Below are 26,269 nucleotides of genomic sequence, written 5' to 3' on the forward strand. Positions count from 1 at the left end.
TAAGGAAAAGGAAGGAGACCAGGGTCATTTGATGAGGAAGAAGGCATAGGAAACCTAGAAAGGAAGCTGAGTTATAAAGGGCTTTGAATGCCAAGCACAAGATTTTGTATTTGATGCTGGAGGTAATAGGGAGCCACTGAGTAGGGAGTGACACGGTCAGATCCGTGCTTTAGGAAAATCACTTTGTTGGCTGAATGGGATGGATTGGAATGGGGAGAGAGTTGGGGCAGGCACTTCCACCATTAGCTATTGCAGTGGTCCAAGTGTGAGGCGTTGGGGGTCTGCAACAGAGGAATGATCATACCAGAGGAGAGAAGGGGCTGTGTAGGAGAGATGTTAAGAAGGTAGAATAGACAGGCTTCAGTGACTGAATGGATATGGGGTAATCTCTTGTAAGAAGAAGACTGTAGCACAGAAAACAGAGTCTCAGAGAAGTGAAATGAGTTGGCCAAAGCCACACAGCTTGGCACATGGCAGAGTTGACTCAGACTAAGCCAGGGCTTTCAGCTTCCCAACCCCAAGACACTTTCACATTGCCTCTCTAGAGTGGTTACTAAAGCTAGTTGTATGTATTTATATATATATATGAATTTTGTAGTGTGAATGAATGAATGAACAAAAGCATTTAAGCACTTCTTATGTGCCAAGCCCTTTGCTAAGCCCTGGGGATACAGATATAAAGTCAGAGACGGCAGATATGGAGAATCAAGTGCAGTAGTCTGCGGTAAATAGAGAAAGCAGATGGTACAACATCTTTTCTCCATTTTACAGATGAGGAAACAGAGGCTGAGAGGTTCAGAAACCTCTAACCACTACTCCAGTAATGATGATGATGATGATGAGACATATTTCTTTCTAAAGAAACATTAATATTTCCAAGGCATTTTCCTCACCTCTAAGTAATGAACCCTGTCATCCTCACTTTACAGATGAGGAAAATGAGGCCCAGTGGTGAAGGGACTCAGACCTAAGACTGCAGCTGGTCATGTTGCCCAGCCTTTTTTTTCTGGTATAGCCCAGCTCATTTTTTTTTTCTCCATAAGAATGATTCTGGCCCTGGAGTCAGGAGGACCTGAGTTCAAATCCCGCCTCAGACACTTAACATAAAAACTAGCCGTGTGACCTTGGGCAAGTCATTTAACCCCAATTGCCCTCCAAAAAGCAAAAAAAAAAAAAAAGAATGATTCTGGCTAACTTTTCACCTAAACGGGAGAAAATATATTTTCCAGTATTTGAAACTACAGTTGGATGCTGATTGGTGACTTTTCACCCCCTCTCCTTCTCCAGTGGGTTATCCAGATGTTATATCTGTCAGAGCTGCCTTATTTCATTATTTAGAGAGTCCTCTTACAAAACTATCCTGTCTAGACCCTAAATTTGCCATCCGGAGCTATTGCCAAACCCTCAGGGTTCTCTTCTTCCATCTATTGGACACACCCATGATTTCAACTCTCAAGAAAATGGCCATTTTGACACTTGTTAGCTACACTTTTATTTTCTAAAAATGTTTTACTAATTGCTTTGATTTTTTTAAACATCACCCTGATTTCCCAATAATCCCCCTGCCCCCAAATTGTTGCCTCTCTTGCAACACTGAGGGAAAATTTAAGAAAATAAATTAATCATGTCTGACAACATATGCAGCCTTCTGTGCTGATGGTCTACCACGGCTCTATAGAGGGGAGAAGTCTGTTTCCTCATCAGTCCTCTGAAATCAAGTTTGGTCCTAACGTTCATCTGAATTCTTATTCTTTTGGTGTAATTTTTTTGGCCTGAACCTGTGATTTTTATTAGTGTGGGCAAAGTCCTCTCTTCCAGCAGAGATTGGCAACTTGTCTGTAACATATACTGTCAGAGGATTGTCTGGAGCGCAGGTCACACAGCCAGCGTGCATAGGGAGGACTTGAACCCAAGTCTTCCGAGATCAGCCTTCTCTGTCTCTCATTCGTGCTCCTTTTAATTTTACTTTTCTGTATTAATTGGTATAATATTCTCAAAGTCCTGTTTTCTTTGCTCTGCCTCAGTTCGTACAGCTCTTCCCAAGCTTCTCTGGTGTCCTTATTTTTGTGCATCAATTCTTATATCACCATCATGTTCCATCACATTCATATTGACTATAGGTTGATCAGTCTTTGCCTAATAGATGGTTACCCACTTTTTTGTTTTTAATTATGAGTTTAACAAAAAGAAAAAAGAAAAAAAAACAAAAGAACTTCCCATATATGAAATGGGGGGCTCTATGTGAAACTGTCCATCTCTTATGTGTAGCTCACTTTTTAAAAAATTATATAATACATTCAACATTCTATTTTCAAATTTATTTTGCTTATCAGTTTTTCCTGCTGCGTTTCCTTTTGTTGTCTTGTGTATCTTCAAAAACATTTCAGCGACCTTCTTTTTTCCTCTTATTTTTGGCAGACTTATTAATAGCTATGTTTTCCTCACTAAATCCTTCCTCCCTCAAAATAAAAAAAAAAAAATTCAACCCTTGGTTGGTCTCCCTGCCTCCAGTTCCTTCCCATGCCAGTCCATCCCCAGTCAGCTATCAAATTCTTAAAGCACAAATTTAGTCCCCTGTTCAGTCAATTCTAGGGGCTCCCTTTTGCCTCCAGGATCAAATGTAGAATCCTGTGGCTTTTAGAATGCTCCATACCGTGACCCCTTCCCTATCTATCTACTAGTGTTCTTCCTCCTTCCCACAGTCCTTCCCTTCCCCAGCCTCCTTGCTGGTCTTTGTACTAGATATTCCAACTCTCCACTCTGGCCATTTTCACTTGCTGACCTCCTTCTGGGGCCCTCCTCTCCATATCTGCCTCCCAGCTTCTCCAGTTCTTCTTCAGGTCTCAGCTAAAAACCTCCCTTCTGCAAGAAGCCTTCCTTGATTGCCCCCTGGATGCCAGTGCCTTCCCTCTGGTGATCATCCCCAATTTATCTTCTATACATTTTGTTTGTACTTGGTTGTTTCTATGTTGTCCTTGCATTAGACCAGGAGCAGGGACTGACTGCCTTTTACCTTGTGTTATATTCTCAGCACTTAGCCCAATGCTTGGAACATAGCAGGGCCTTAATGCATCCTTATTGACCGACAAAAAATAAGCATAGTTAAGGAAAGCAAATGCATGTGTTTTTCATGTACAAAAACTAGATGTGTGATTCTGCACCTTGAGCCCATCCTCCCTGTTAGGAGGTGGGCAGCATGTTTCATCACTGGCTCTCTGGATTCATGACTGGTCATTGCATCGATCAGAGTTCTTAAGTCTTTCAAAGTTATTTTTCTTTGTCATGAAGTTGTTTCTGTATAAATTGTTCTCTCGGTTTTGCTCACTTCTCTCTGCATCACTTCATACAGGTCTTTATAGGGGGCTGAACAAACCCCCTTCATCATTTCTTGTGGCATAATAGCCTTCCTTTACATGCATAGACTATGATTTCTTCAGCCATTCCCCAGTGGACGGCCACCCTTTTAGCGTCCAGCCCTTTGCCTCCTCAGAAGGAGCCACTTACTATGAATATCTGCCTTTGGTCTCTTTGGGGCATGGACCTAGGTCAGATGGCTTTGTGGTCATATTTACAAATTGCTTTCCAAAGTGGACCAAGTCCCAGCTTCACTGAGAGTGAATTAGAAGGACTCTCCTCCCCACAGGCTTTCCAACAATTGTTGATTTTCTCGTTGGTCATCTTTGCCAGTTTGCTAGTACAGGATGGACAGAGATCTCCGTATATTCTCCAAACCTCTCTATGTCCTACATGGTGCACAGGACTGAACACAATGTTCCAGTTGAGGTGCCCGATGAGATGATTACCCCACGATTCCTAAAGTTATACCTCTTGTCTAATGCTATGTAGGATTGTATTAGCTTGTTTCGGTGACTGCCTCTAGCTGCTGACTCCTTTGGAACCTGCATTCCATTCAACCCCAAGGACTTTTTCAGAACATCTGGGGTCTGATCATGCCTTTATATCTTAAACCTGTCAAAGCCCAAAGGGGTTGGGCACACTTTATTTGGTTGGGAGTGGGGGGAGGGGAGCGGCTCCTGAAAGTAGCTGATTATGTCCACATTCCCAATGGCTCTGATGAACTTACTCCAAAGGGAAGAAATTTTCTTCTAGATTATTCAGCCTTCTAGCTACTGGTTGGTGAGGACATCATAATTAGTGCAGTGCCTTGTATACAAAGACATAATTTAGCCTTAATATAACTCAGAGATAACCCAGATTTGATTTCTGCTTCCAACTCTTACTTACCAGGTGACCTTAGACCAGACATAGACACTCAAATTTTTCTGCGCCTCCCTTTTCTCATTATAAAAGGGTCATAATAGAAACTGTAATGCTGCCCTTACAGGACTGTTATACGGTTTAAGTGAGATAACATAAAATGCTTTGTGAACCTTAAAACATGCTATAAGTGTCAGTTGCCGTTATTAATTTCATTATTACTATACTTTCATTATTTCATCAGTATGGACGGCTAAGGGACTCAGATCTAAGACTGCTGCTGGTCATGTTGCCCTGTCTTTTTCTTCTGGTATAGCCCAACTCTAAGGATATATCAGCTCATTTTTTCTCTATAAGAATGATTCTGGATGACTTTTCACCTAAACAGGAGAGAATATATTTTTCAGTATTTGAAACTACAGTTGGATGCTGATTGGTGACTTTTCACCCCCTCTCCTTCTCCAGTACATTATCCAGATGTTAGATCTGTCAGAGCTGCCTTACTCCATCATTTAGGGAGTCCTCTTACAAAACTATCCTGTCTAGACCTTAGTGTGTGGATGATGTGACCAAAAATTTGTTCCCCTGTGGCCAGGCATGCAAAGTGATAGTTTCTGGGCAGTGGATATACAGTCAGTTAATCAGCAAACATTTCTTGAGTACCTTCTACTCTCCAGTCAAAGAATTTCCAGACCCTTGTGTTAAGCATCAGGGGATACACAGACCAGAGCAAAACAGCCCCTGCCCTCAGGGAGCTTCTATTCCAGTCTAGAATGGGGGAGACAGGGAGACAGTGTGTAAATATATAAACAGTGTATTCATTCATTCATAATAACAAAATCGAAGCCTTTGCAGATTGGCTGAACCTGAGAGACCTTATACTTTGCTGGCATGCCTTCTTGAGAATTCAGGTTCACTGCGCTTTGGGGACCATCTGTAGTCATCCTAATCTATATCTGGTCACTGCACCCAAATGACTCTGGAGGAGACAGTGAGGCTGGTGACTGCACAGCCCTGCCTCACTTAAATCCAATTCACTTGCAAGTTATGGCATTACCTTCCTAATGTGATATTCCTCTTTGAGAATGAAGAACACACAACAATTTCAAGGCAGGAAGACACTAGATTCTTAGCCCAAAATGGCGCTTGATAAATACTATTAGTGAACAGAAAGAAGCAAGGTACTGTAGTGGATAGACACCCTGCCTCATAGTCTTGACTTGTCCTGTCTGTGACACCTTGGGCACAAGTCACTTTAGCCCAATGACTTAGAATTTTGTTGTTGTTCAGTCATTTTTCAGTGGTATCTGACTCTTCATGACCCTATTTGGGGTTTTCTTAGCAAAGATACTGGAGTGGTTTGTCATTTCCTTCTCCAGCTCATTATACAGATGAGGAAACTGAGGCAAATAGGGTAAAGTGACTCACCCAGGGTCACACAGTTAGTAAGTGTTTGAGGCTGGATTTTGAACTCAGGAAGATGAGTCTTCCTGACTCCAGGCCCAGGGCTCTATCCAATGCACCACCTATCCCTAGGTCTCATATTTCTTTGCATCCCCATCTTGTTGTTTAGCCATTTCAGTTGTTTCTGACTCTTTGTGACCCATTTGGGATTATCTTGACAGAGTTACTGGAGTAGTTTGCCATTTCCTTCCCCAGCTCATTTTACAGAGGGAATCAAGACAAACAGGGTTAAGTGACTTGCCCAGGGTCACACAGCTAGAGCAAGTAAATCTGATGGCAGATTTGAGCTCACGATGAGATGATCACCTCCTGAGATAAGTCTTCCTCACTCCAGGCTCGGCACCCTGTCCACTTTGCCACCTAATAACACCTATCTCACAGGGTTGTTGTAAGGATTAAATGAAATAACATATGTGAAGCTATTTATTTATAAACCTCTTCTATATAAATGCTAGCTATTAATTGTTGCTATGTTACTATCACTATTATTATGATTATTGAAAGGCGGTTTGGGAAAAAAATGAAGTAGGTGTTTATTGCTTGATACCATAGAATACAGCAGTAGGAACAATGGGTGGAAATTACAGTGAGACAAACTAGCATAAGGATAAACATTGATTCACTCCAGCTGAATGAGCATTTATTAAACGCCCACTGTGTCCCAAGTGCTGTATTAGGTGCTGGGGTACAAAGACCAGGATCAAGTAGTCATTTCCTCAAGGAGTTTAGTTTAGCAAAAATAGTTAAGGGATAAGTCAATATTATATTTATTCATGTGTGTACATGTATTTATGTATACATACACACGTGTATGCATACATTAATATACATGCACACATATGTATGTGTGCACACATGCATACATGTGTGTTGCTCACACATAAACGGACAGTAGAATGTTTGGGGTGGAGTGAGATCATTACCAGCTGGAGGCATCAGGAAAGATCTCCCAAAGGTGGTGGCCCCTACCTTGAGTCTTCAAGGGAGGTAAGGACTCTAAAATGGGCAAGTGAGGAAGGAGTATGTTCTAGGCATGGGGACACAGATGTGAGAAATGGAAGCTTGTTAGTAGTTAGAGCTGTCAAAAAGTAGAATGTCAAAAAGGTTCTCTTCACAAAAGGTCATCAAAAAGAACCTTGATGACCACCTGGGACATCTTATTTCAGTATAGAGTCTTCCACTCTGAAATTCTGTTCTGGGCTTCTATTTCTCCAAGTCCCATCAGCATCAGCAGTCTGGAAGCTCTTGATTTGGAAGAGTAGGAGCTGGAGAGGAAGGACTTAAGAAAGGCCTTTCAGTATCAGGGCTTCACAAGTCAGGAGAGTCAGTGGGTAGGCCAACTTCAAGCAGAGGATGGGTGAGACTTAGTATGTTTCTTTACCTGAGAGGAACAGTATTTGATTCAACTCAGTAAGCACTTAAGTGTTCATTCATTTAAGGGCACTTGCTGTAATGGCTTTCTAAAGGGAATTAAATGAATACCTACCAGCTAGAAAATCTGAATAATAAGGGCTGGATGACAGAGAGGCAAAAACAGGCCCTGCCCTAAAGAGACTGACTTTGGATAAATTGCTCTGTAATTACTTGGTAGGCAGTTATTTGCTTATATGTGTACATGTGGCTCCTTTCTCTGCACCCCCCGCCTCCCCATATATGTGCTTCCCAGAGACAGGATTGTTTCCTGTTTGTTCTTGTAGTCTTGGTACCTAGCATGGTGATTAATAATGTTTACTAATTATTAATTAATGAATGCTTACTAATTAATTCATTTGGGTGGGGAGAACACTGGATTTCAAATTGGAGGACCCTGGGTCAAATTCTGCCTTTGATTTTTGCCAGTTGTGTGGCCTTTTGGAACCTCAGTTTTCCTCATTTGTAAAATGAGGGTTTGGATTGGATGACTTCTAAGGTTCCTTCAAACTCTAAATCTGTGACCCTGAGTACCAGTAACGATGAAGAAAGTCACTTCCAAAGGGCAGAATTATATCATTTTCCTTTTCCTGGAATGTTACACCATTTGTACCTTTGACTTAATAAGGGTTTGTCAGGCTATGTCTTGTTAGCTGTATGGAAGAAAAAAGGAATAATGCTTTAAAGTACATTTGCTCATTATATTTGTATTTTGTGTATTTCCAAATTGTCTATTGTTTTAATAAAAATGAATATCCTTGAAGAAGGAGCAAAAAGTGCAGAGACAAATATGAGAGGAATGGCTTCTGAAGCAGGCACTACTATACTTTTAACATAGGTAGGTGACAAAGTATATAGGATACTAGCCCTGCAGTCAGGAGGACCTGAGATCAAATCTGGCCTTAGATACTTATTAGCTGTGTGAGATTAGACCCTGGGCAAGTCACTTAACCCCGTTTGCCTCAGTTTCCTCATTTGTAAAATGAGCTGGAGAAGGAAAAGACAAACCGCTCCAGAATCTGCCAAGAAAACCCCCAAATGGGGTCACAAAAAGTTGGACACAAATGAAAAATGATGTAACAACAGAAAGGATGTAACTTATTTTCAAGCAGAAAGAATCACTAACTTGGTATACTTGAACTCACTGTCCTCTCTAGAATGCCTTCAGTCTGTAGGATCATAGGTTAATTTGAAACACATGGGGGAAATGATTTGAATATTTTGTGGTGTTCATTTTGTACCATTCTGCTCTGACCCACAAGAGGAGAAAATATCTTTATATCTTTGTAAGTGCCGAGGAAGGGGGGAAAAGGCTGGCCAAAAGTGGAGGGAGATTTCTATTTGCTGTGAGGAAAAGAATCAACACTTTCAAATTGTGGTTCTAGGGAAGACTTGAGAATACCCTGAATAGCAAGGAGATCAGGTTAGTCAATACTTAAAGAGATTAATTCAGACTGCTCATTCACTAAAGCTGAGGCTTAAATACTTTGGCCACATAATGAGAAGACAGAACTCATTGAAAAAGACCTTGATGTTGGGAAAGATTGAAGGCTAAAGGAGAGCATGGCAGAGGATGAGATGGATAGATAGTGTCTTGGAAGCAGCAGACATGAGCTTGGACAGACTTTGGGAGACTAATAGAAGACAGAAGGGCCTGGTGTGCTATGGTCCATGGGGTCACGAAGAGTCGGACAGGACTGAAAGAATGAGCGGCTTTTGGAGAACAGGATCTGGGAAGGGAATGGGCTTCCTCATGAGACACTGTGTGCTAGGTCATCTTCGAGGAAAGGCCAGCTGCCATTCATTTATTCATTATTTCATCAGTTTAGTCAGTAAGCTTTTTGTGTACCAGGCAAGTGAAGGTAGTGGATAAAGTAAAGGGAGGGACCTGGGTTAGTGTTCTGACTCATGCTGACCATGTGGCCTTGAGGGGGTCACTTAGCTCTCAGTGCCCCAGAGGGCTCTCTTGGCCTCAGCTCTTAGCGTAATACCATGTTTCCCCGATAATAAGACCTATCCCGAAAATAAGCCCTCCCCTTACTGTGTAAGATTCCTCTAAAATAAGCCCTCCCCCGAAAATAAGCCCTATTGAGATTGCTACTGTAGTGAAGGTGATCCCCTGCGCTACACGCTACATTACGGTACCCTCTGTATGCACCGTCCCCCCCCCCCCATGAAACCCGCACGCCGCACTCCGAGCTGCATCCAATCAGACCTGCAGCAGTGAGCGCATCATCCTGTTCTTCCCCAGTGATTTGCTTATTGAATAAAGGTACATTTTTTTTGTTCACATTTACCTGTTTATTAAAATTGCTGTCAATGTTCATTAAAATAAGCCCTCCCCTGAAAATAAGCCCTCTGGTGTTTTTCTGTCCAAAAAAAATAATAAGACAGTGTATTATTATCGGGGAAACACGGGTAGCTACCAAATTATATTGGCAAAAGGAGTTTCCTAAATCAGTGAGATCTTAGATAAGTTTCCTCCCCCCGGCCCCCTCCCCAAAATGGCAGACACACAATGAAGCCCCAAGGGGAGTTCCTTGAGGCCAGTGACTGTCTCTTTTTTGTAGCAGGTGCTCAGTAAATGTGGTTGACTTACAAAGACAGGGCCTGCCTTCCTGGAGCTTATGTCCAGACTTGTTGGGAGTGTTGGGTACAATGTGGCATCAGAGATCCCTTCCAATGCCAAGTTTCTATCACATTGGCTGTCTTCCTGCTCTGTTCCTAGGCAGTTTCCCATAGAAGCACCTACACAGCTCTGCCCTCAAAAAAAGAGAAAAGGAGAGTGCTATTTGAGGGACACTGCACTGAGTCTTGCTAATTATGGGTTTGTATATTGGAAAAAGCATACTAATTAGACTGACTCTTTTGCGGGGGAGTTAGGAGAAGTGCTCAGTTTCCAACTGGTTTAGGGGGGTAAGTCCTACAGATTTCTGAGAAGTGGGTTGCCCTCCCTGGTCTGGGGCACTCTGCCTCTTCCTAGCACCCCCTTTTGTCAGAACTTAGGAGTCAGAGCTCAGTCCCCTTGGGTTTCTTTCTTGTCTTGGCCAGCCATTTCTTTTACTATCTTTTGTTTTTGGTTCTTTGGAAGCCCTGAAGTAGTCAGAAGCACATTCCTTCTTGATTTTAGACTGTACTTCTAAACCTCTTTATTCACTTTCAGGGTAAGGTTGGTAGAAATTATTTGCTTGGGATCACTTAGTCCTTGGGTAGCCCATTGCCTGGGCACTGGCCAGTGAGGCCAGGCCTTGGTTGTACATTTCATGCCAACTATCTGAACTCCAAACACTTTTTTTTTCCTCTTCCAGAATTGCCCCCTCTTTTCTTTGCTTCTTTTGTCTCTTTTCTTTTCTTTTCTTTTCTTGGAAGACTTTTTGCCTCTTGTTGACCATGTGTGATCTTGGACAGATCACACTACCTCTATCTGACCCTCCAGTCCCTCACCTGTAAAATGAGAGGGCTGGATTCGATGGCCTTTGAGGTCCCTTCCCTCCACGGATGGGTGATTCTCTATTATGTGCTTGGCTGGTGGTTCTCTGAAGTGAGGAGGGGTGGACCAGGTGGTCTCTGGGTCCCTTCCCTAGGGCTGCATTTGTGATTCTCTTACTGGAGCACTCCCTCTCCGCCCAGCCCCGCCCCCATCACCCCCTTTGCCTTCACCAAGCTTTCCCCTCCTCTCTCATGTGTGCTGCGGCTTATCTGATGTGAGTTGGGAAACCAGAGACCAAACTTAGTAAAAACTGTGTGTGAAAAGTTATTCTTTTTCTAAGTGAGGGCACAGTTCATGACTCCACTGCCTACTTTTGTGGGTGCCAGAGGCTCAGGGCAGTACCGAGAATTTCAAGCTTTGCTGGGAAGCAGCAAGACTCAGTGTATGGAGCCCTGGACATGGAGTCCAGTGGCCTTGGGCTTGAATTCTGACCCTGCTCCTGACCAACCGTGTGGCCTGGAGCAGATTGCTCCCCCACTCTGGGAGAACCAGGGGAGTGGCTGAGATTTTCGCCAAGTTAACCCTAGATTGTGGTGAGTTTGTCAAGCCGGTCCTGAACTGCTCAGGAAGTGGGTAGTAAATAGAGTCCTAAATGGGGTGTCTGATCCCACCTCTAGCTATGTGGCCTTGGGCCTCAGTTTCCTCATCTGAAAAATGGAGACGATGACTTCCCGGGGTGGTGTAGGGTCTAGATGACATGGAAGTATATAAAGTCCTTTGTATAAAAATGTCATTTGTCATTATTTTCCTCCCCCTTCTTCCCGCAGACTGCCTGGTCAGGGCATGAATGGGACAATGAGCTCTAGATTGGGGTCAGGGCGACCCTGAGAAGAACTGATCAGACAAGCCTGCCCTTTGCTCTCAGCAGTGAATCATTCATACTGTGACACATCAGGCCGTGGGCATGTCCATTTATTCATTCAGTAATTCTCTATTTACTGAGGACTTACTCTGTGCCAAGCACCATGCCGTGCCCTGGGCATCCCCTGCTGCCCTCCAGAAGCTATTGAATGTTACCTGGTCCACTTCTTCAGGGCTTTGAAGGTTTACAAAGTGCCCACGACACAGCTAGTGAGAAGAGGGTTCAGTGATCATCCTCCCCACTTTACAAATGAGACAGTTAAGGCTGAGAGGGTCAGTGCTTTGCCAGAAGCCTCACAGTTTCAAACCCAGGTCTTCCAACTCCCAGTACCACATTCAAGGCCTTGGTTCTAGCCCCAAGTGGGCCTTTCTTTTTCCTTTGCTCAGACGCACCTAAAATGAAGGGATCGGCCTGGACGAGCTCTCAGGGCTGTTGAGGCTCAGAAAACCCTTTTCGGATTCCAGGATTTACTTTAAGGGAATTCAGGGTGCCTGCTGGTTACAGGAGAGCTTCCTTTCCAGGAGTCCATGTCAACACTCCTAACAGTTTTCTTTCCTTCCTCCCTGACAGGGGTGAAGTTCCCTCTGGGAAAAAAACAGTAGGGGTGTAGGGGGAAAGAGAGGCCTTTGAGAGATTCCCTTCTTCCAGGATGACATGGGAGCTGGGGGAGATTGGAGTCATGGGCCCTACCTGAACTGGACCTTGGGCACTCAAGATTCCACCCATGGCACATGCCTGCCTGGCATGCCCTGGCCCCGGGCAAACTCCCATTCCACATGGGCCGTCCACTCCTTCCAGTGTGTACTCAGACTGCCTGGAGTGGAAGCCTGGCTCCAGAGGGAGCCCTGGTGGAGGGGTGCCCTGGGCATGTTACTGGTGTGAATAACTGTTTCAGGTCCAAGACGGAGGTCAACCCCTAAGACCTTGGCTTGGTCTGGCCCAGCTCCCCCATCACTGTCCACATGCTTGGGAGCGCAGCCATGCATAACACCCTCGATTTAAGATCCCCATAAAGATTGTTAATAACTTGCAGAGACTCAGGAATTGGCTTTACAAGTGCAAGAGTGAGGAAGGGAAATGCAATGTGTTTCTTCTTACCTCAGTCCTGGCCAAGCTGGCTTCTGAAGCAGTCTGAAGCCCAAGGGGCATCAGCAGGAAGGAGAGTTTTGTTTTTGTTTTAAAGACTGTGGATTCACTCTGGGATTGTCCTTTTGCAAAATCAAGTGGCAAAGAGATGAGAATCCTCCAACTTCTTGGTCCCTCTCTGACTTCCATGAGCATCCCCTGACCCCTATCTAGTGCAGCCGGAAGAGGCACAGGAAGTTGTGTAAGAGGTGTTGCTATTTCTTTCTTTTTCTTTTTCTTGTTTAATAATTCCCGGAAAAGCTATTCCCTTTTCTGCTCAGTGTTAGGTCCGTAGATGCACGATCCATCCCAGGCAGACAGACTCCTCAGACATTTTGTGGTCTTGGTGGAGATTCACCGGGCCCAGCGTCAGCCTTCTTATGCTATTCAGACCCACGTGTATTTCTCAGCCTGCCATGCGTGAACTTACTGTATTTCAGTATAATTGGTGTCTTTCGCAATCCGGTGTATTTTATTACATGTATTTAACAATATTACTTAGGAGGGGGGATCCAAAAGCTTCACCACAGGGCCGCAGGGGTCTGGGACACAAAAAAAAAGGTAAAGAAAATGGAGCACCTGAAACCTTTTTTTCTTCTTCCAGAATTTATTTATTTTTAGTTTTCAACATTCATTTCCACAAGATTCTGAGTTCCAAATTTTCTCCCCATCTCTCCCCTACCCCGCCACCCCAAGATGACATACATTCTGATGACCTGCCCTCCCTTCTATCCCTCCTTCCCCTTTCCCTCTTACTTTCTTGTACAAACCCTTTTCTTAAGAGATAGTTGGGTATGTAGCACTTTAATGTTTGTGAATCTATATATGTAGATTATATATTAATTAATTTAATATAATATATTAATTTAATATATAGTATAAACTATGTAGTATTATTTCATTGGGCCCTCTTGACAACCTTGTGAGGCAGGTGCTGTTTTGCAGATGAGGAAGCTGGAGCAGAGAGACGTTAAGTGACTTGCCCAATGTCACACAGCTAGGTGTCTGAGGTAGGATTTGAACTCCGGTCTTCCTGACTTCAAGTCCAGAGCTATCCACTGTCACACCTAGTTTCCTAACTAAATAGTGGGGGAGTGCTGCCTGAATTAGGGTTAGGAAGAAGTGCGTTCAGATCCCACGCCGTGAAGTTACTAGGTGTGTGGTCAGAGGCCAGTCACGGAATCTCTCTTGATCTCAGTTTCTCATGTGAAAATGACGGAATTCGGGGCAGGTGGCTTTTAAGGTCCCTTCTCTAAATTTATGACTCATGTGAGTCTCAGTTTCCTTATAAAAGGGAATACATAAAAATAGTAACTTTCATAGAGTTTTTGTCAAATTGAAATGAAATAATATCAATGAAGGGATTGTACGAATATTGGTTTTATATTATTGTTTATTATAATTATCATTATGATTTGTTGGTGTAGAGAGAGCTGGCCTAGAAATCAGGAAGACCTGAGTTCAAATCCCACCTTGGACCCATCCTGGCTTTGTGACCATGGACAGGTCACTTACTGCTCAGTGTTCTAGGCGACTCTCTAAAGTAAATGTTGCTGAGAAGGTGTCGACCTGCATTGGTGGAGGGTGTTCCCTCTTCTGGGAGGTCCCTTATACTAATGGAATCCCGTCACAGGTCCAGGCTCTTTCCCTGGCCCTCATATTTATTAAGTCTTCAGAGATGTACAAGATTACAGAGCGTTAGCATTGAGCAAAGTAGTGGAAGGAACCCTGGCTTCATCATCTGAGGACTCGGGTTCGAGTCTTGACCCTGCTACCTGTGTGACTGGCCAAGTTATTTAAATTCTTGGGGCCTTGGGTTCCTCGCCTATAAATGATCATCTCTTAACAATTCAGGAATCTGCGATCCTGATATTACGCGCCCATTTGGCTTCCATGGTCACTTGGGGTCTCTTCCTACTGACGGTAGGCATTGTTAGTGTTTCCCCACCAGCTGGCACAGTACACGGCATATATTAGGTGTTTCATAAATGCTCACTGGTTCGTTGGTTCCAACTCCCAAGATTCTGTTCCAGGCCTTCTCTTTGAAAGGGCATGTTTTTGCTCAGGTGTTGGGTGGTGGCAGAACTGGGTGATGGTCATTGGTCTGTGTTTTTATGTCCTGCTTCAACAAATGCAACTCAGCAAACCTTTTTTAAGTTCCCGCTCAGTGCTAAGCTAGATGCTAGGGATTCAGAGACATGCATTAAACAGTCCCTGCCCTCAGGGGGCTTACTTTCTGGTGGGGGTGGGGCATGCATCTAGATTCCTGCCCTCTGGCCCAGTGGTTCCCAGTTGTTTTCACTCTGTGTTTCGGAGGTAGCAGAGTGACCACAGCCGGTGAGCCAGGTGCTGGTGAGGGATGGTAATAAGTGTGTGGGAACCAGCAGCTGTTCTCAGGATATATGGGCTGGAAAGCCCCAGCTAGTTTCCTGTAAGATGTGGTTTGCTCAGCCCAGGACTTGTAAATGAAAACTTGCCCTTTCCTTTCAGGCATCGGCTGAACCAGTGGTTTTGAGAAAAGAGCGAGGGTTGCCATGGGGCAGTGGCTCCGGACAGCAGAGGGCCCTTTTAGGTCAGAACCTGAAGGCCTTTGAGACGAGAAGAGGAGCTGCTCTGTCACCGGAACCTATGACCCGAGGCTCTGCTCCCAGCCTGTACCTGCCCATTGAGTTGCACAAGATGGGCTCCTTCCGAAGGCCGAGGCCCCGCTTCATGAGCTCCCCTGTGCTGAGTGACCTGCCCCGCTTCCAGGCTGCCCGCCAGGCCATGCATCTCAGTTCCAATTCGGCCTGGAACAGGTGAAGGAGGGAGCTGAGCTGGGGGGAGCCCTTTGGGAAGGGGTCTTCTGCTCTCCCCGACATTGCTGGGGAAAGGCAGCTCATTTTCCATGCTTGAGCTTGAGTGGGTGAAGTGGAAGAAGGGGACTTGCTGCTAGCTTCAGGATCTGTCTCTGAGTTCCCAGACCCAGAGCAGTACCTGGCACCAGTGAGGGTTTGTTGATAGCTGACTGCTCTTTCAAACTATGTGCTTTTCTAAAGACCCTAACAGGAAGCATAAATACAGTTTTCTTGGGGGCAAAAAAGAATCGGGCCAGACTCAACCCTAGTCCCTTTTTTTCTTGTAGGAACAGCAAGGTCAAAAGACCTGCATTTGAATCCTGAGTATCTTACTCTACCTCCATGCTGACCTTGGGCAGAATCCCTTCAGCTCCCTAGGCCTCTGCTTCCTTATATCTAAAGTGAGGGGGGTCAGGTCATAGCATCATGAACTTAGATCTGCTAAGGCCCCAAGAGGCCGCTGAGTCCCATAGCCACCTTTAAAAAGGGGAGAAACCCGAGGGTGAATGATTTTCCCAGGATCTCACAGGGAGGACGCGTCTAAGGCAGAATTTGAGCCTAGGCTTTCTCAAAGACTCCAAGGCTGGCATTCCACCCCTATTCCAAGCTGCCCCTTAGTTCTGTTTGTGTTTTGGACCAGATCTGCAGGTGTAGAGAGCTCCCAGTGAAGAAACACCCTGTGCCAAGGCAGTTTGGGTGCTTGCTTTACATCTTTGTATGGGTTAGAGTTTCCTGGGCCATTGAGACTTGGAAGAATTAGTTCAGTTTATCAAGGACTAGGAGCTAGTGATACAAAGGCAGAATGGAAAATAGGACCTGCCTTCCAGAAGTTCCATCCCAGGTGGTCTGGGAGGTTCCTTTGTCCTCAGAGGTCCATGATCTCATGACCTGTGGGTCACTAGAGACAAGCCCCCTTGTCTTCGGGGTCCGTGCCTAGCAGGGGATATGTGAGGACAGCACATTGTGAGCCTTAAAACACTGTGGGAATGGGAGGTCTGGTCCCTGGTTATCCCAGGCTTGAGGGCTCAAAAGCACCCTGGAGACTGAAGGGAGCTCTCTCCTTGGGCTGTTGTGGGGGGAGTATAGTGTTAATGGGAATTCACCTGACTTTGGAGGTGGAGGGCTTGGGTTCGGATCCTGTCTGGGCCCCTTTGGGTCTTAGTTTCAGAGCCAGAAGGGACCTCAGAGGCCATCTAGCCTACCCCCTTCATTTTACAGATGAGGAAACTGAAGCTTGGGGCACTGAAAGTCTCCCTGGAGCACTTAGGTGGGGAGGGAAGGGAGGGAGGGAGCGAGATCTTGTTGGTTTTTTGAGAGCCTCACCCCTTGTCTCTCCCTGGACAGCGTCCAGACAGCCGTGATCAATGTGTTCAGAGGAGGAGGGCTGCAGAACAATGAGCTGTTCCTGCTGAATGAAAACATCAGGTATGACTTCCATGAGCCTGGGCTGGGAAGGGGGAAAGTTCCCAATGGTTTTCTGAGAAGTGCTGTGTTCAGATCCTTACTAACTCGGAGTGTGGTGGGGTGTGACCTGGGGCCATTTGGGTTTGAGTCACAGCTCTGCTGTTTGTCAGCCAGCCTTGGTTTCCCCATCTTTAAAATAGGGGTGATGATGATTGCATGGCTGGCCCCCTAAGGTGGTGTGAGATTCGAGTAAAATCATGTATTCTCAGTGCTGTGTAAACCTTTAGAAGGACTCCTTAATGTATGCTGTTTTAAAAATTAGTGCTCTTCACCTGAATGAACTACAGTCTTCTCATCTGTAATAGGGATAACAAGTGAACACACGCCTGTATGCACATATACATACATACGTACATTTATAGATAGGGTATCCCAAAAGTCTTAGTGCAGTCTTCTCTGTAAACATATATGTCAGTGTGTGTTTATGTATGTACATGTACATGTATATTTATAAATATATACACCTACATCTGTTTTTATATATATACATATGCACATATATTTATGTTTCCATATGCATAGATAAACTGTAAAACTCTGTAGAATTGTGAATTTTCAGCACCCATCCTATGCTGTACCACATGGGCCCCCTTTTGCCTTTTTGGGGTTGGACAGAATAGAAATATGACAGGTCCTGAAACCCTCAAAGCTGCCACGTTGGGAGGCCCAGCCAGGCTGCTGGTCCAGAAGAGCGACTGCTTGAGGTCATCAGGTTGAAGTGGCCATTCCTTTCCTTTGGATGTATTTTTTTTTATTAAGTACTTACTTATTTTTGCTTCCTGTATATTGGTGACAAAAGCTGAAATTGGGATTGGGAAGAACAATGAGCAAATCCTTTAATCAGGTCACTGCCAATGTGTCTATAATTTGGGGGTTGGACCCATATGGGGAACTCCTAATTGGGGAAATTCCCTCCACCAGGACAGGTCAGCACCACTATCTGTAACTTATCTTAATTTTTTTTTAATTTAATTTTTTCACTGAATAAAAATTCCTCTTCTTTCCCTCCCCACTTCTATCCTTTGAAAAAAGAAAGAAAAACAAAACCTTTGTAACATAAATGAAGTCAAGCAAGACAAACTCCAGCATAGATCGTGTCCAAAAAATGAGTCTCTCAGGTCTCTGTCAGGAGGTGGCTAGCATGCTTCCTCATGGGGCCTCTGGAACGGGGTTGGTCATTACACTCATCTGGTTCTTAAGTCTTTCAAAGTCGCTTGGGTTTCCAGCATTCTTTTTTAATATGAACTTGGTTCACTGCCCCAGTATAACTGAGAGTCCTAAGGGGTTGACTGGAACACGGAGGTTAAAGTAATTCACCCACAGTGACCTTGGTAGTATGTGTCAGAGGCAGGATTTGAATCTGGGTCTTCCCAGTTCCAAGGCTAGCCCTTTATCTGTCCTGCCTTTATAATGAACCTTTGTCATTTCTCTGTTCAAAATATGTGCTCTTTTTCTCTTAGAGCTATTAATGTGTGCTATATATTGGTGTACAAGTAAATGATTGAGTTTGTTCTCCCACTGATAATTTTCAATTTCATTTCAAACAGAGAATCATAGAACAGTGGAGCCAGAAGGACCCAAAGCCATTGTCTACTCCAGTCCATTCATTTTACAGATAGGAAAACTGAGGCCCATAGGGCATAATGCCAACCTCACCAAGCTGCTAGGTTGGCTAGAGTTCAGGTTGCTTGGCTCCCAATCCAGAGTTTTTCCACCTTAGACTGACCCCAGGCCCATCTTCTGTGATACAGGAGGGTCTGAAGATAAAGAGTAGTATCCCTTCACAAGGACCTGATCCATTATTCTGTTAACCCTGTAGACACCCAGTGGGAAAGGGTTCTACACTCGAGACACAATGTAAAGTCCCCAAGGGCAGGGACTGTCTTGCTTTGACATTTATATTTACAGCTGTTGGCACCGTGCCTGGCTCATAGTCTGGGCGTACTGAAGGCTTGCTGACTGACTTGAATGAATGAATGATTGATTGAAGTCACCCTCACTTGCACACCCAGCAGAGATTCCCAAGTGCTAATGTTTTTACCTTAGGGCTGCCCCAGTCCCTACATGTAGGCTTCCAAATAGGGCTTGTATCCCAGAGTCCCCATTTTCATTCTTGTCATCAGCCCAGAGGGAGCTTGTCAGGTGGGGAAAGGGTTAGGCAGTGACAAGAGACGCCGTGGCTCTGTCTTTGCTTATCAGCGGCATGTCTGAGGGGTGACAGCCAGGGAATACTCTGTCTGGGGTGCTCAATATTGCTTTCAGCTGTGCTCTAGTCCAGGGGGAGTAGGTTTGTCTTTTAAAGAAATGAACATTTTCCTTACACGTGCCCCCTGCAAGCTCCCCAACTCCTACCCTTCCCCAAAAGAAGACTCATATCTGACGGGTTGAAACGATCCTTCCGTTGTCCAGAGCAGTTCCTGGAAAATGGAAAGTAGGCGCAGGCATGCATGCCGAGCAGTGGTCTCGGGCTAAATAAAGCGTGTTGGCATGCACATGTGTCCACATCTGGAAGTACCCATGCTCAAGTAAACACAGCTGCCTTTATTTTAGCAAGTAAACACTGAAGCAAAAATATGGCTCTCCTATGACTGTGGGAGACATAAGTCAAGTTTGATTTTTCTTCCCCCTGCTTTTGAAGACTCACCCAGCACAGTAGCCCCCATAATTCACCTGGCTGGAGGCAGAAAGGAAAGGACTCTAGGAAGTCTGTGGAAGCTGACTTGGGGAGAAGGGGCTCTGTCATGTTCTCTTCAAGGCATTTTGGTTTTGAGAAACTATAAGCCTGAAGCAGAGAAGGGATGACTTGATTGTTTTGAGTATCTGGGTAGTTCCAGAAGGAACATTAGGACCGTGGGATCATCAACTAGGCATGTTTAGCAAGGAGAAGACATTTTTCACAGAATGACTCTTCCTCTACCCCTGAGGTCCCCAGGCTTCTCTTCTCCATTCCGTGTATTTTCAGCCCTCCTATGGCTCTAGGAGGCTCTGTCTAACCCTGTAGATTCTCCAGTTAATCAATGACCTTTCTAAAATATGTTGCCTGAAACTGAACACAATTCCTGATGGGATCTGACTGGGCAGAAGACAGTGGGACTATCACCTCATGGTCCCTGATACCATACCTTTCCAGGCAGCTAGGGAGGTGGTGTAATAGAGCCCTGGAGTTGGAATCAGGAAGAACTGAGTTCAAGAACTGAGCCTCAGGTACTTCCTGACTTATGACCTGCCTTCAAGTCTATTAAAATTTCCCACATATTCTTTCAGATGAACTGTTGTTCTCTGGCCATCTCTTCTCCATTTTGTATTTGTGAAATGGACTTTTGGAACCCAAGGGAAAAACTTTACATTTATACCTATGAAATTTCATCTTTAATTGGATTCAGCTGCATGTCAAAGAAAGAAAAATCTTTCTGGTTCCTGACTCAACTTTGAAGTGTGTTAGCTCTTCCTCTTAGTACTGGGTCATCTGCAGACTTGATAAACCATTATCCAAGTCATTGATAAAAGCATTAAAAAACTGAGGACCAAGTGTACATCCCTGGGCCAACCACAAGGAATAAATGGTCTACCCACCTATCAGAGAATCATGATTACTGACTTTTCTTTGGGACCAGCCATTCAACTAGACCCAAACCCACCTGCCTCTGCTGTCCCCAAACCCTCATCTCTCTATCTTATCCCTAAGAATAACTTGAGATACTTGACTGAAATCTAAACAGACTCTGTCTGGAACATTCTCCTTATGTGCCCATCAAGGAATCTCATCAAAGATTTCTGGCTCTTTGCAATCACTGCTTCCCTCTCTAAGTGTTCGCTAACCTTCCCTCTAATAACGTTCTGCAAAGTTGCCAAGAGCTAAAGGAAAACTTACTACCCTCTTGCCTTTTCAGGAATGTTCTTTCTTCAGTTCTGCACCTCTCCCTTTCTCTAGAGATCAGAGATCACTAACCTCAGCCTTCATATCCTCTGCTTTTTTTTTTTTTTGGTAGCCCAGAATATAGTTAGTTATTCTGTACCTGACACAGTGAGATGGTATAGTGGACAAAGCAGAGTATTAGATTTGGAATCAAAAAAGACCTTAATTCAGATCCTACTTTAGACATTTATTATTTGTGTGACCCTAGGCAAGTCATTTAACTTCTCTGTGAGTCAGTTTTCTGGTCTGTAAAATGAGACAATTGGACTGAGTAGCCTCAAAGGTCTCTTCCAAATCCATGACTCTTACTTTTCAACTTGTCAGTGGTAGCCAGCTGCCCTTTCCTTGTTACCCTTATTTTTCTTGGCTTTCAGCCTTTCCAAAAGCCATTTTTGCTCTGTCCTTACCATTAGAAATAATGGTGTCCTTGCCAGAGTAAGTAGGGGCCAAATAAGAATTGAGTTGTTCTTTCTTCCCTATGTTCTCCATTCCACTGATCAATGGTTCTTTCCTTTCTCTTATTGGATCCTCTCTTTTAACCAACAAAACACCTTTCTATTATTTCAGTTTGACCTTGAGGTAGAACTTGGTTTTAGGGGAGTCACCTTTTAGTTTATCATAATGGAATACTTCCAAATGGGTGGAGAGCCGGCCCCAAATGGGCTGGGCTGCTTCTCTCTTGCTAAATTTGGATGACTGTTTATCAGGTAATGTAGGAAGGATACCTACTTTAGGTGACTTAGATGCTTTCCGAAGTAACTCCCAACTCATAACCCGTAAGGAGAGCAAAAAGTCATTTTATACACTTGCTAAATTGCAATAATGGTGGCAGGAGCCTTCATCTGGGAGTCTGAAGACCTGTGTTCTAGTTCAGCTTCTGATTTCTGAGCACAGAAGTACCCAACCCTGACCCCCCACTTCCCCAGTGCCTCAGTTTCCCCATTTTAATAGGTTGGACTAGGTGACCTTTAACATCTACAGTCTATGGTTGTGGCTGTAAAGGAGACACTGGGTGAGATACTTAACAGTAGAAGATACAGTTGTGCCCCGAGAGAAGCTTACAGCCTCATTGGGAAGGTGATATAGAAACATGGGAGAGATTCAGTTCCATAAGACTATAAAAGAAATAACAGTTTAATACAGTAACATAGATGACACAAGGTAGTGTGTGATTAGTTGCAGACAGTGAGGGCTATAGGAGATCATAGGATCACAGATCCAGAGCTGAAAGGGACCTGGACAGGGGTGTCACCTAATCCAACCCTATTTTACAGATATGGAAAATAAGGACCAGAAAGGAACTGAGATATGTCATGGTGCCTTGGGAAAAGTGCTGGGTTTGGGGTCATAGGAGCTGGGTTCAAATCCTGACCTAACATCAGTTAGCTGTGTGACCTTGAGATAATCATGACACTTTTCTCAGTCTTATTTTTGTCCTCTAAAATGAATGTTTGATCCAGTTGCTCTCTTAGGTCCCTTTCCACTCAGTACAGGTGGCACTAAGGGATTTGCCCCTTGTCACCCAAGGCAAGTGCCAGAATCCAGACCCCCAGCTCTCTGACTCTGTTCCCAGGGCTCGGAGGTCGCCATGTCTGCAGGCTGGGAAGGCTTCCCAGAAGAGGAATGATGTGGCCTGAGTCTTAAAGCCAGCTTAGTTTATTTCCTGGAGAAACAGCTGCCTTTTGCGTCTCTTGAAAGAAGAAAGCACAAGAAACAGTGATTGTCAGGATTCCATGACACATGAGCCTTTTTCGTCCTGTGAGGCCAGCTTCCCCTGCCCACCCGAACCCTCCCTGCAGGCTGGAAGGGCTCGCAGAGGCCTTAGAGGCCCAAGCTCCTCTATTCTGCTGATGAGGAAACTGAGACCCACGGTCATGCTGGTGGGATAAGTGGGGAGGTAGGAGGCAGGTCTGGTCCTGGTGACTCCAGAGCTAGCACTGACTCCCCGGCCCCGTGCTGCCCATCAGGCGTGTGCACAGAGATGCCCATCAGGTCAGTCATTAACACAGCACAGACCACCAGTAGGGAGGCAGATCTGTTCTGAGCAAGAAGGTGTCCTGTGGGAGGTTCCAGAGAAATCATTTCTCTATTATCATATTATCTAATGTCATAGTTGTTATTGCCTTACATTTTCTTTATCCCAGCTTCTTCGTTTCATATTTCTCTCTTACTTGCTTTTCCTTTTTTCTTTTGTTTCTCTCTCTTTCTCTCTCTCTCTCTGCCCCTCTCTCTCCTCTAGAGTTCCCTCTCTCTCCCTCTTTCCTTCTCTCTCTCTCTCTCCCCCTCTCTCCCTCTCTCCCCCCCTCCCTCCCTCCTTCTCTCCTATTCATTCCTTCCTCCTTTCCTTCCATAACCACATTTAGAAAAAGACATGGCCTGTTGACTAGGGCCCTGGCCTTAGACCAGACCTGGGGTCAAGCCCTGCCTCTGGCACCTCCCAGCTCTGTGAGCCTGGGCAAGTCACTTTGAATTCACACAGCTAGATGGTAGAAGGGGTAGAGTGCCAGACCTGGAATCTGGAAGGCCTAAGTTCAAATCAGATACTTGCTAGTCGTGTGACCCTGGGTAAGTCACTTTGCAAGTCACTGTTTTCTCATCTGTAAAATGGGGCTAAGAATAGCTCCTACTTCCCCCTCCCAGGGTTGTCAACAGGATCAAATTAAATATCACAGGTAAAGCACCTCATAAACCTTAAATTTTCCTGTAAATGCTGTCCATTATTATTATGACAACATCTGGCACATGGTCAATACTTAATAAATCATTATTGACTGACCAGCTAATTACACGACCAAGGTAAGTTAGAAGGGAGTGAGAAACTTTGGAGTACTGGGTATACAAAACTTTGTACACACAGTTTTAGAGACCAGGCACAAATGGAAATATAATGAATGTGCTTTTATTTTCTTTCTAATTCTGATTGACCAGAATGGGAAGCGGCTTTTCTTGCCACACTCCCTCCTCCTGGCTCTGGGATTGCTGAGTTTGCCTCTTTGTGGCTTCCCAAGAGCCGGGCTCTCCCCAGCCCTGGCCCCCTCACTTTCCCACCCTCTCATAGGATGTTTCAATACAAAATTGACATAGATAAAGTTTCAGGAAACCCAGAGATGAGTGTATGTGTAACTGGCCCAGACCTGGAAACTCAGATTTTCCCCCTCTCTTCTCCCCACCCACCGCTGCTGTCCTTCTCAGAGGGAACAGCCCGGGACAAGGAAACCCCAGAGGTTTTCAAGGAAAGCAGAGGTTCCAAGAATGGGACTGTGTGCCGGATGGCTCAGAACTGAAACGTGTGGCTGAGGCAGCTGCTACAACCGAAGGGAAACCCGAGAGTCTCTCAAGTTTTTGTTGAGTTAGGGAGAGGGAGGGAAGATGCTTGAAGGTCCAGAACCCCAGGGGGGTTAGAGCCAGAAAGGACACCTTTTCCCTTCAGTATCTCCCCCACTGACTCATCACGAGTCACTTCCATCGTTTGAGTCAGTAATGGGGAAGGCAGCAAACGTGCCTCTAGGAGCCACCTTTAAAATCCCCATTGGTTGACTAGGAGGGGAAGCGATAGCCAGGGAGGCAGCCAGTGATCGGAGCATTGGGGTTTGGAGTCAGAAGACCTGAGTTTGGATCTGAAATCTGTTTACTTCTTGTGTGACCATGGACGATTCACCTCTGTCCTGTGGGATTCAGTTTCCTTATCTGTAAAATGGGAGCGCTTGACTAAATGGCTTCAGAGGTATTCTGCTGCCCCAAGATAAGATTCTGGGGATTTAATGCTTTGAGAAATAGAAAGAATTTGGGATCATGGGTTTGGAGCTGGAAGGGCCTGTGGAGGTCACCGGGGCCAGCCCTTGCATTTTGCAGACCTTTTTCCCATTGGTGTGGATCACTTTATCTGTCCTTCCCAGTGGCCCTAGTAGGGACAAATCCCATTTCTTTCTGTCTTTCTCAGAGTGCTTGGAACGCAAATATCAGCCTGCTTTCTTCTGGCTTCTGTCCATTCCTCCTGCGGCCCTCTCTACATACACCCCCCAGCTTAGCTTTGTTCAGTATCTTGCTTCACCCTTTTTATTCATTCATTCATTTATTTTTTGCTTTTTGGAAGGAGGAGGACAGGGCAATTGGGGTTAAGTGACTTGCCCAAGATCACATGGCTAGTAAGTGTTAAGTGTCTGAGGCTGGATTTGAACTCAGGTCCTCCTGACTCTAGGGCCGGTGGTCTTTTCACTGTACCACCTTAGCCGCCCCTCGCTTCACCCTTTTTAAAAGAATGTTCACATTTCTTCTTGATTTAATGGACCTTCATGGTTTCTCATGATCTCAAAAAGTCCATAAAAATCAGGTCCATCAAGTTGAGCACTAAGAAATGCTACATTTGGGGGAGGGGGGGTGAGGGGATGGGGGCAGCAGGAAATGCGGCAAACCCTGGGCTGCTGGAACTGCAGTAGACAAGGCAAAGTCGGGCTCCTGGGGCGCCTTTAGATCAGAGGATTCGAGTTAGAGCAGACTTCAGTCTCATCCAATATCTTTATTTTACAGATGAGGAAACTGAGGCTCAAGGGGCCAGCAGCAGAGATGGCAGAGCTCAGCTTTGAAGCCTGGTCATCTGATTCTAGATGCCTTGGATACAGGCATGGATATTTGGGGTAGAGAAGCAGAGTTTACTTGAGCCAGCTTTGAGTGGTGGCATTTACTTGTAAGGAGGAGTGGCTATTTCTGGTGAGGGGCGTTTGCTCCCTGAATCAGGCCTTGCTGGAGGTAAAGATGCCACTGCCTGGGGGGGTCATCATGCCAGTCCCTTTGGTAAAGAGAGGCAGGCCATGTAGGAGCCGCCTCTAGGAGAGGAGCAAGAAGTTGGGTGGGAGACATGGGTGCCTGGTGTGGCTTTCTGCCATCTCCCTTGCCCCAGGGAGCAGAAGGAGGGAGTACAGTGGCCCACATGATGGATAGCTTCTGTAATTGATTCCTGTCATCTCCCCTGCCTTCCCCATACACCCAAACACAGAACTGAGAACCTTCCAACTGCAAATTAAGCTTACAGCGAGCCTGAGTCTAGCTGCTCAGCCCTTGGCTGCAGAGCCAAGAGTCGGGAGACCGACATTGGCCATGACAGTGAGGAGAGAGGCTGCCTGCTTGTGTGATACAACAGGAAATCCTGTAAACAGTGGGGTGGTGTCTTAACTGGCCACATGTGGCAGAGGGAAGGAGAGACTGAGAGAATGAGCCCAAGACATGTGGGTCCCTGCTTCTTGTTTTCTCACCAGACTCACAGACCTCCGAGATTGTTTCCCACTTTTGTTGGGTTTTAGGGAAGCTTTTTTCCATCGTGCTCACATGCTCCCAGACTCCTTCTCTTTAGAGCTCATTTTTCATGTGAATTCTCTTTCCTAACTACCACTCCTCTCCCTCCTTCCTCCTCACCCCCCAGGAAGTAGGAGCCCCCCATGGCTCCTCTTCCCACAGCTCATTAGAGCAGGATGATCTGCCCCTGCTGC

The 26,269-nt window shown here is 45.2% G+C and overlaps 1 protein-coding gene across 3 annotated transcripts in view; it reads left to right on the plus strand.

Moving 5' to 3' along the window:
- The window catches only part of PRR5L (proline rich 5 like), a 94,423-nt gene that overhangs the window by 16,507 nt on the left and 51,647 nt on the right, over positions 1 to 26,269 (plus strand). For all 3 annotated transcript variants that reach the window (XM_069091443.1, XM_069091441.1, XM_069091442.1), the window contains exons 2-3: positions 15,060 to 15,367; positions 16,751 to 16,831. In XM_069091443.1, coding sequence (XP_068947544.1) covers positions 15,198 to 15,367; positions 16,751 to 16,831 — 251 coding nt within the window. In that variant the 5' untranslated portion in view covers positions 15,060 to 15,197. The remainder of the gene's footprint in view (positions 1 to 15,059; positions 15,368 to 16,750; positions 16,832 to 26,269) is intronic.

Source organism: Petaurus breviceps, unplaced genomic scaffold, assembly GCF_028583685.1.
Source record: "Petaurus breviceps papuanus isolate PSGF00001 unplaced genomic scaffold, PetGlider_PUasm1.0 188, whole genome shotgun sequence".
Classification (NCBI taxonomy): domain Eukaryota; kingdom Metazoa; phylum Chordata; class Mammalia; order Diprotodontia; family Petauridae; genus Petaurus; species Petaurus breviceps.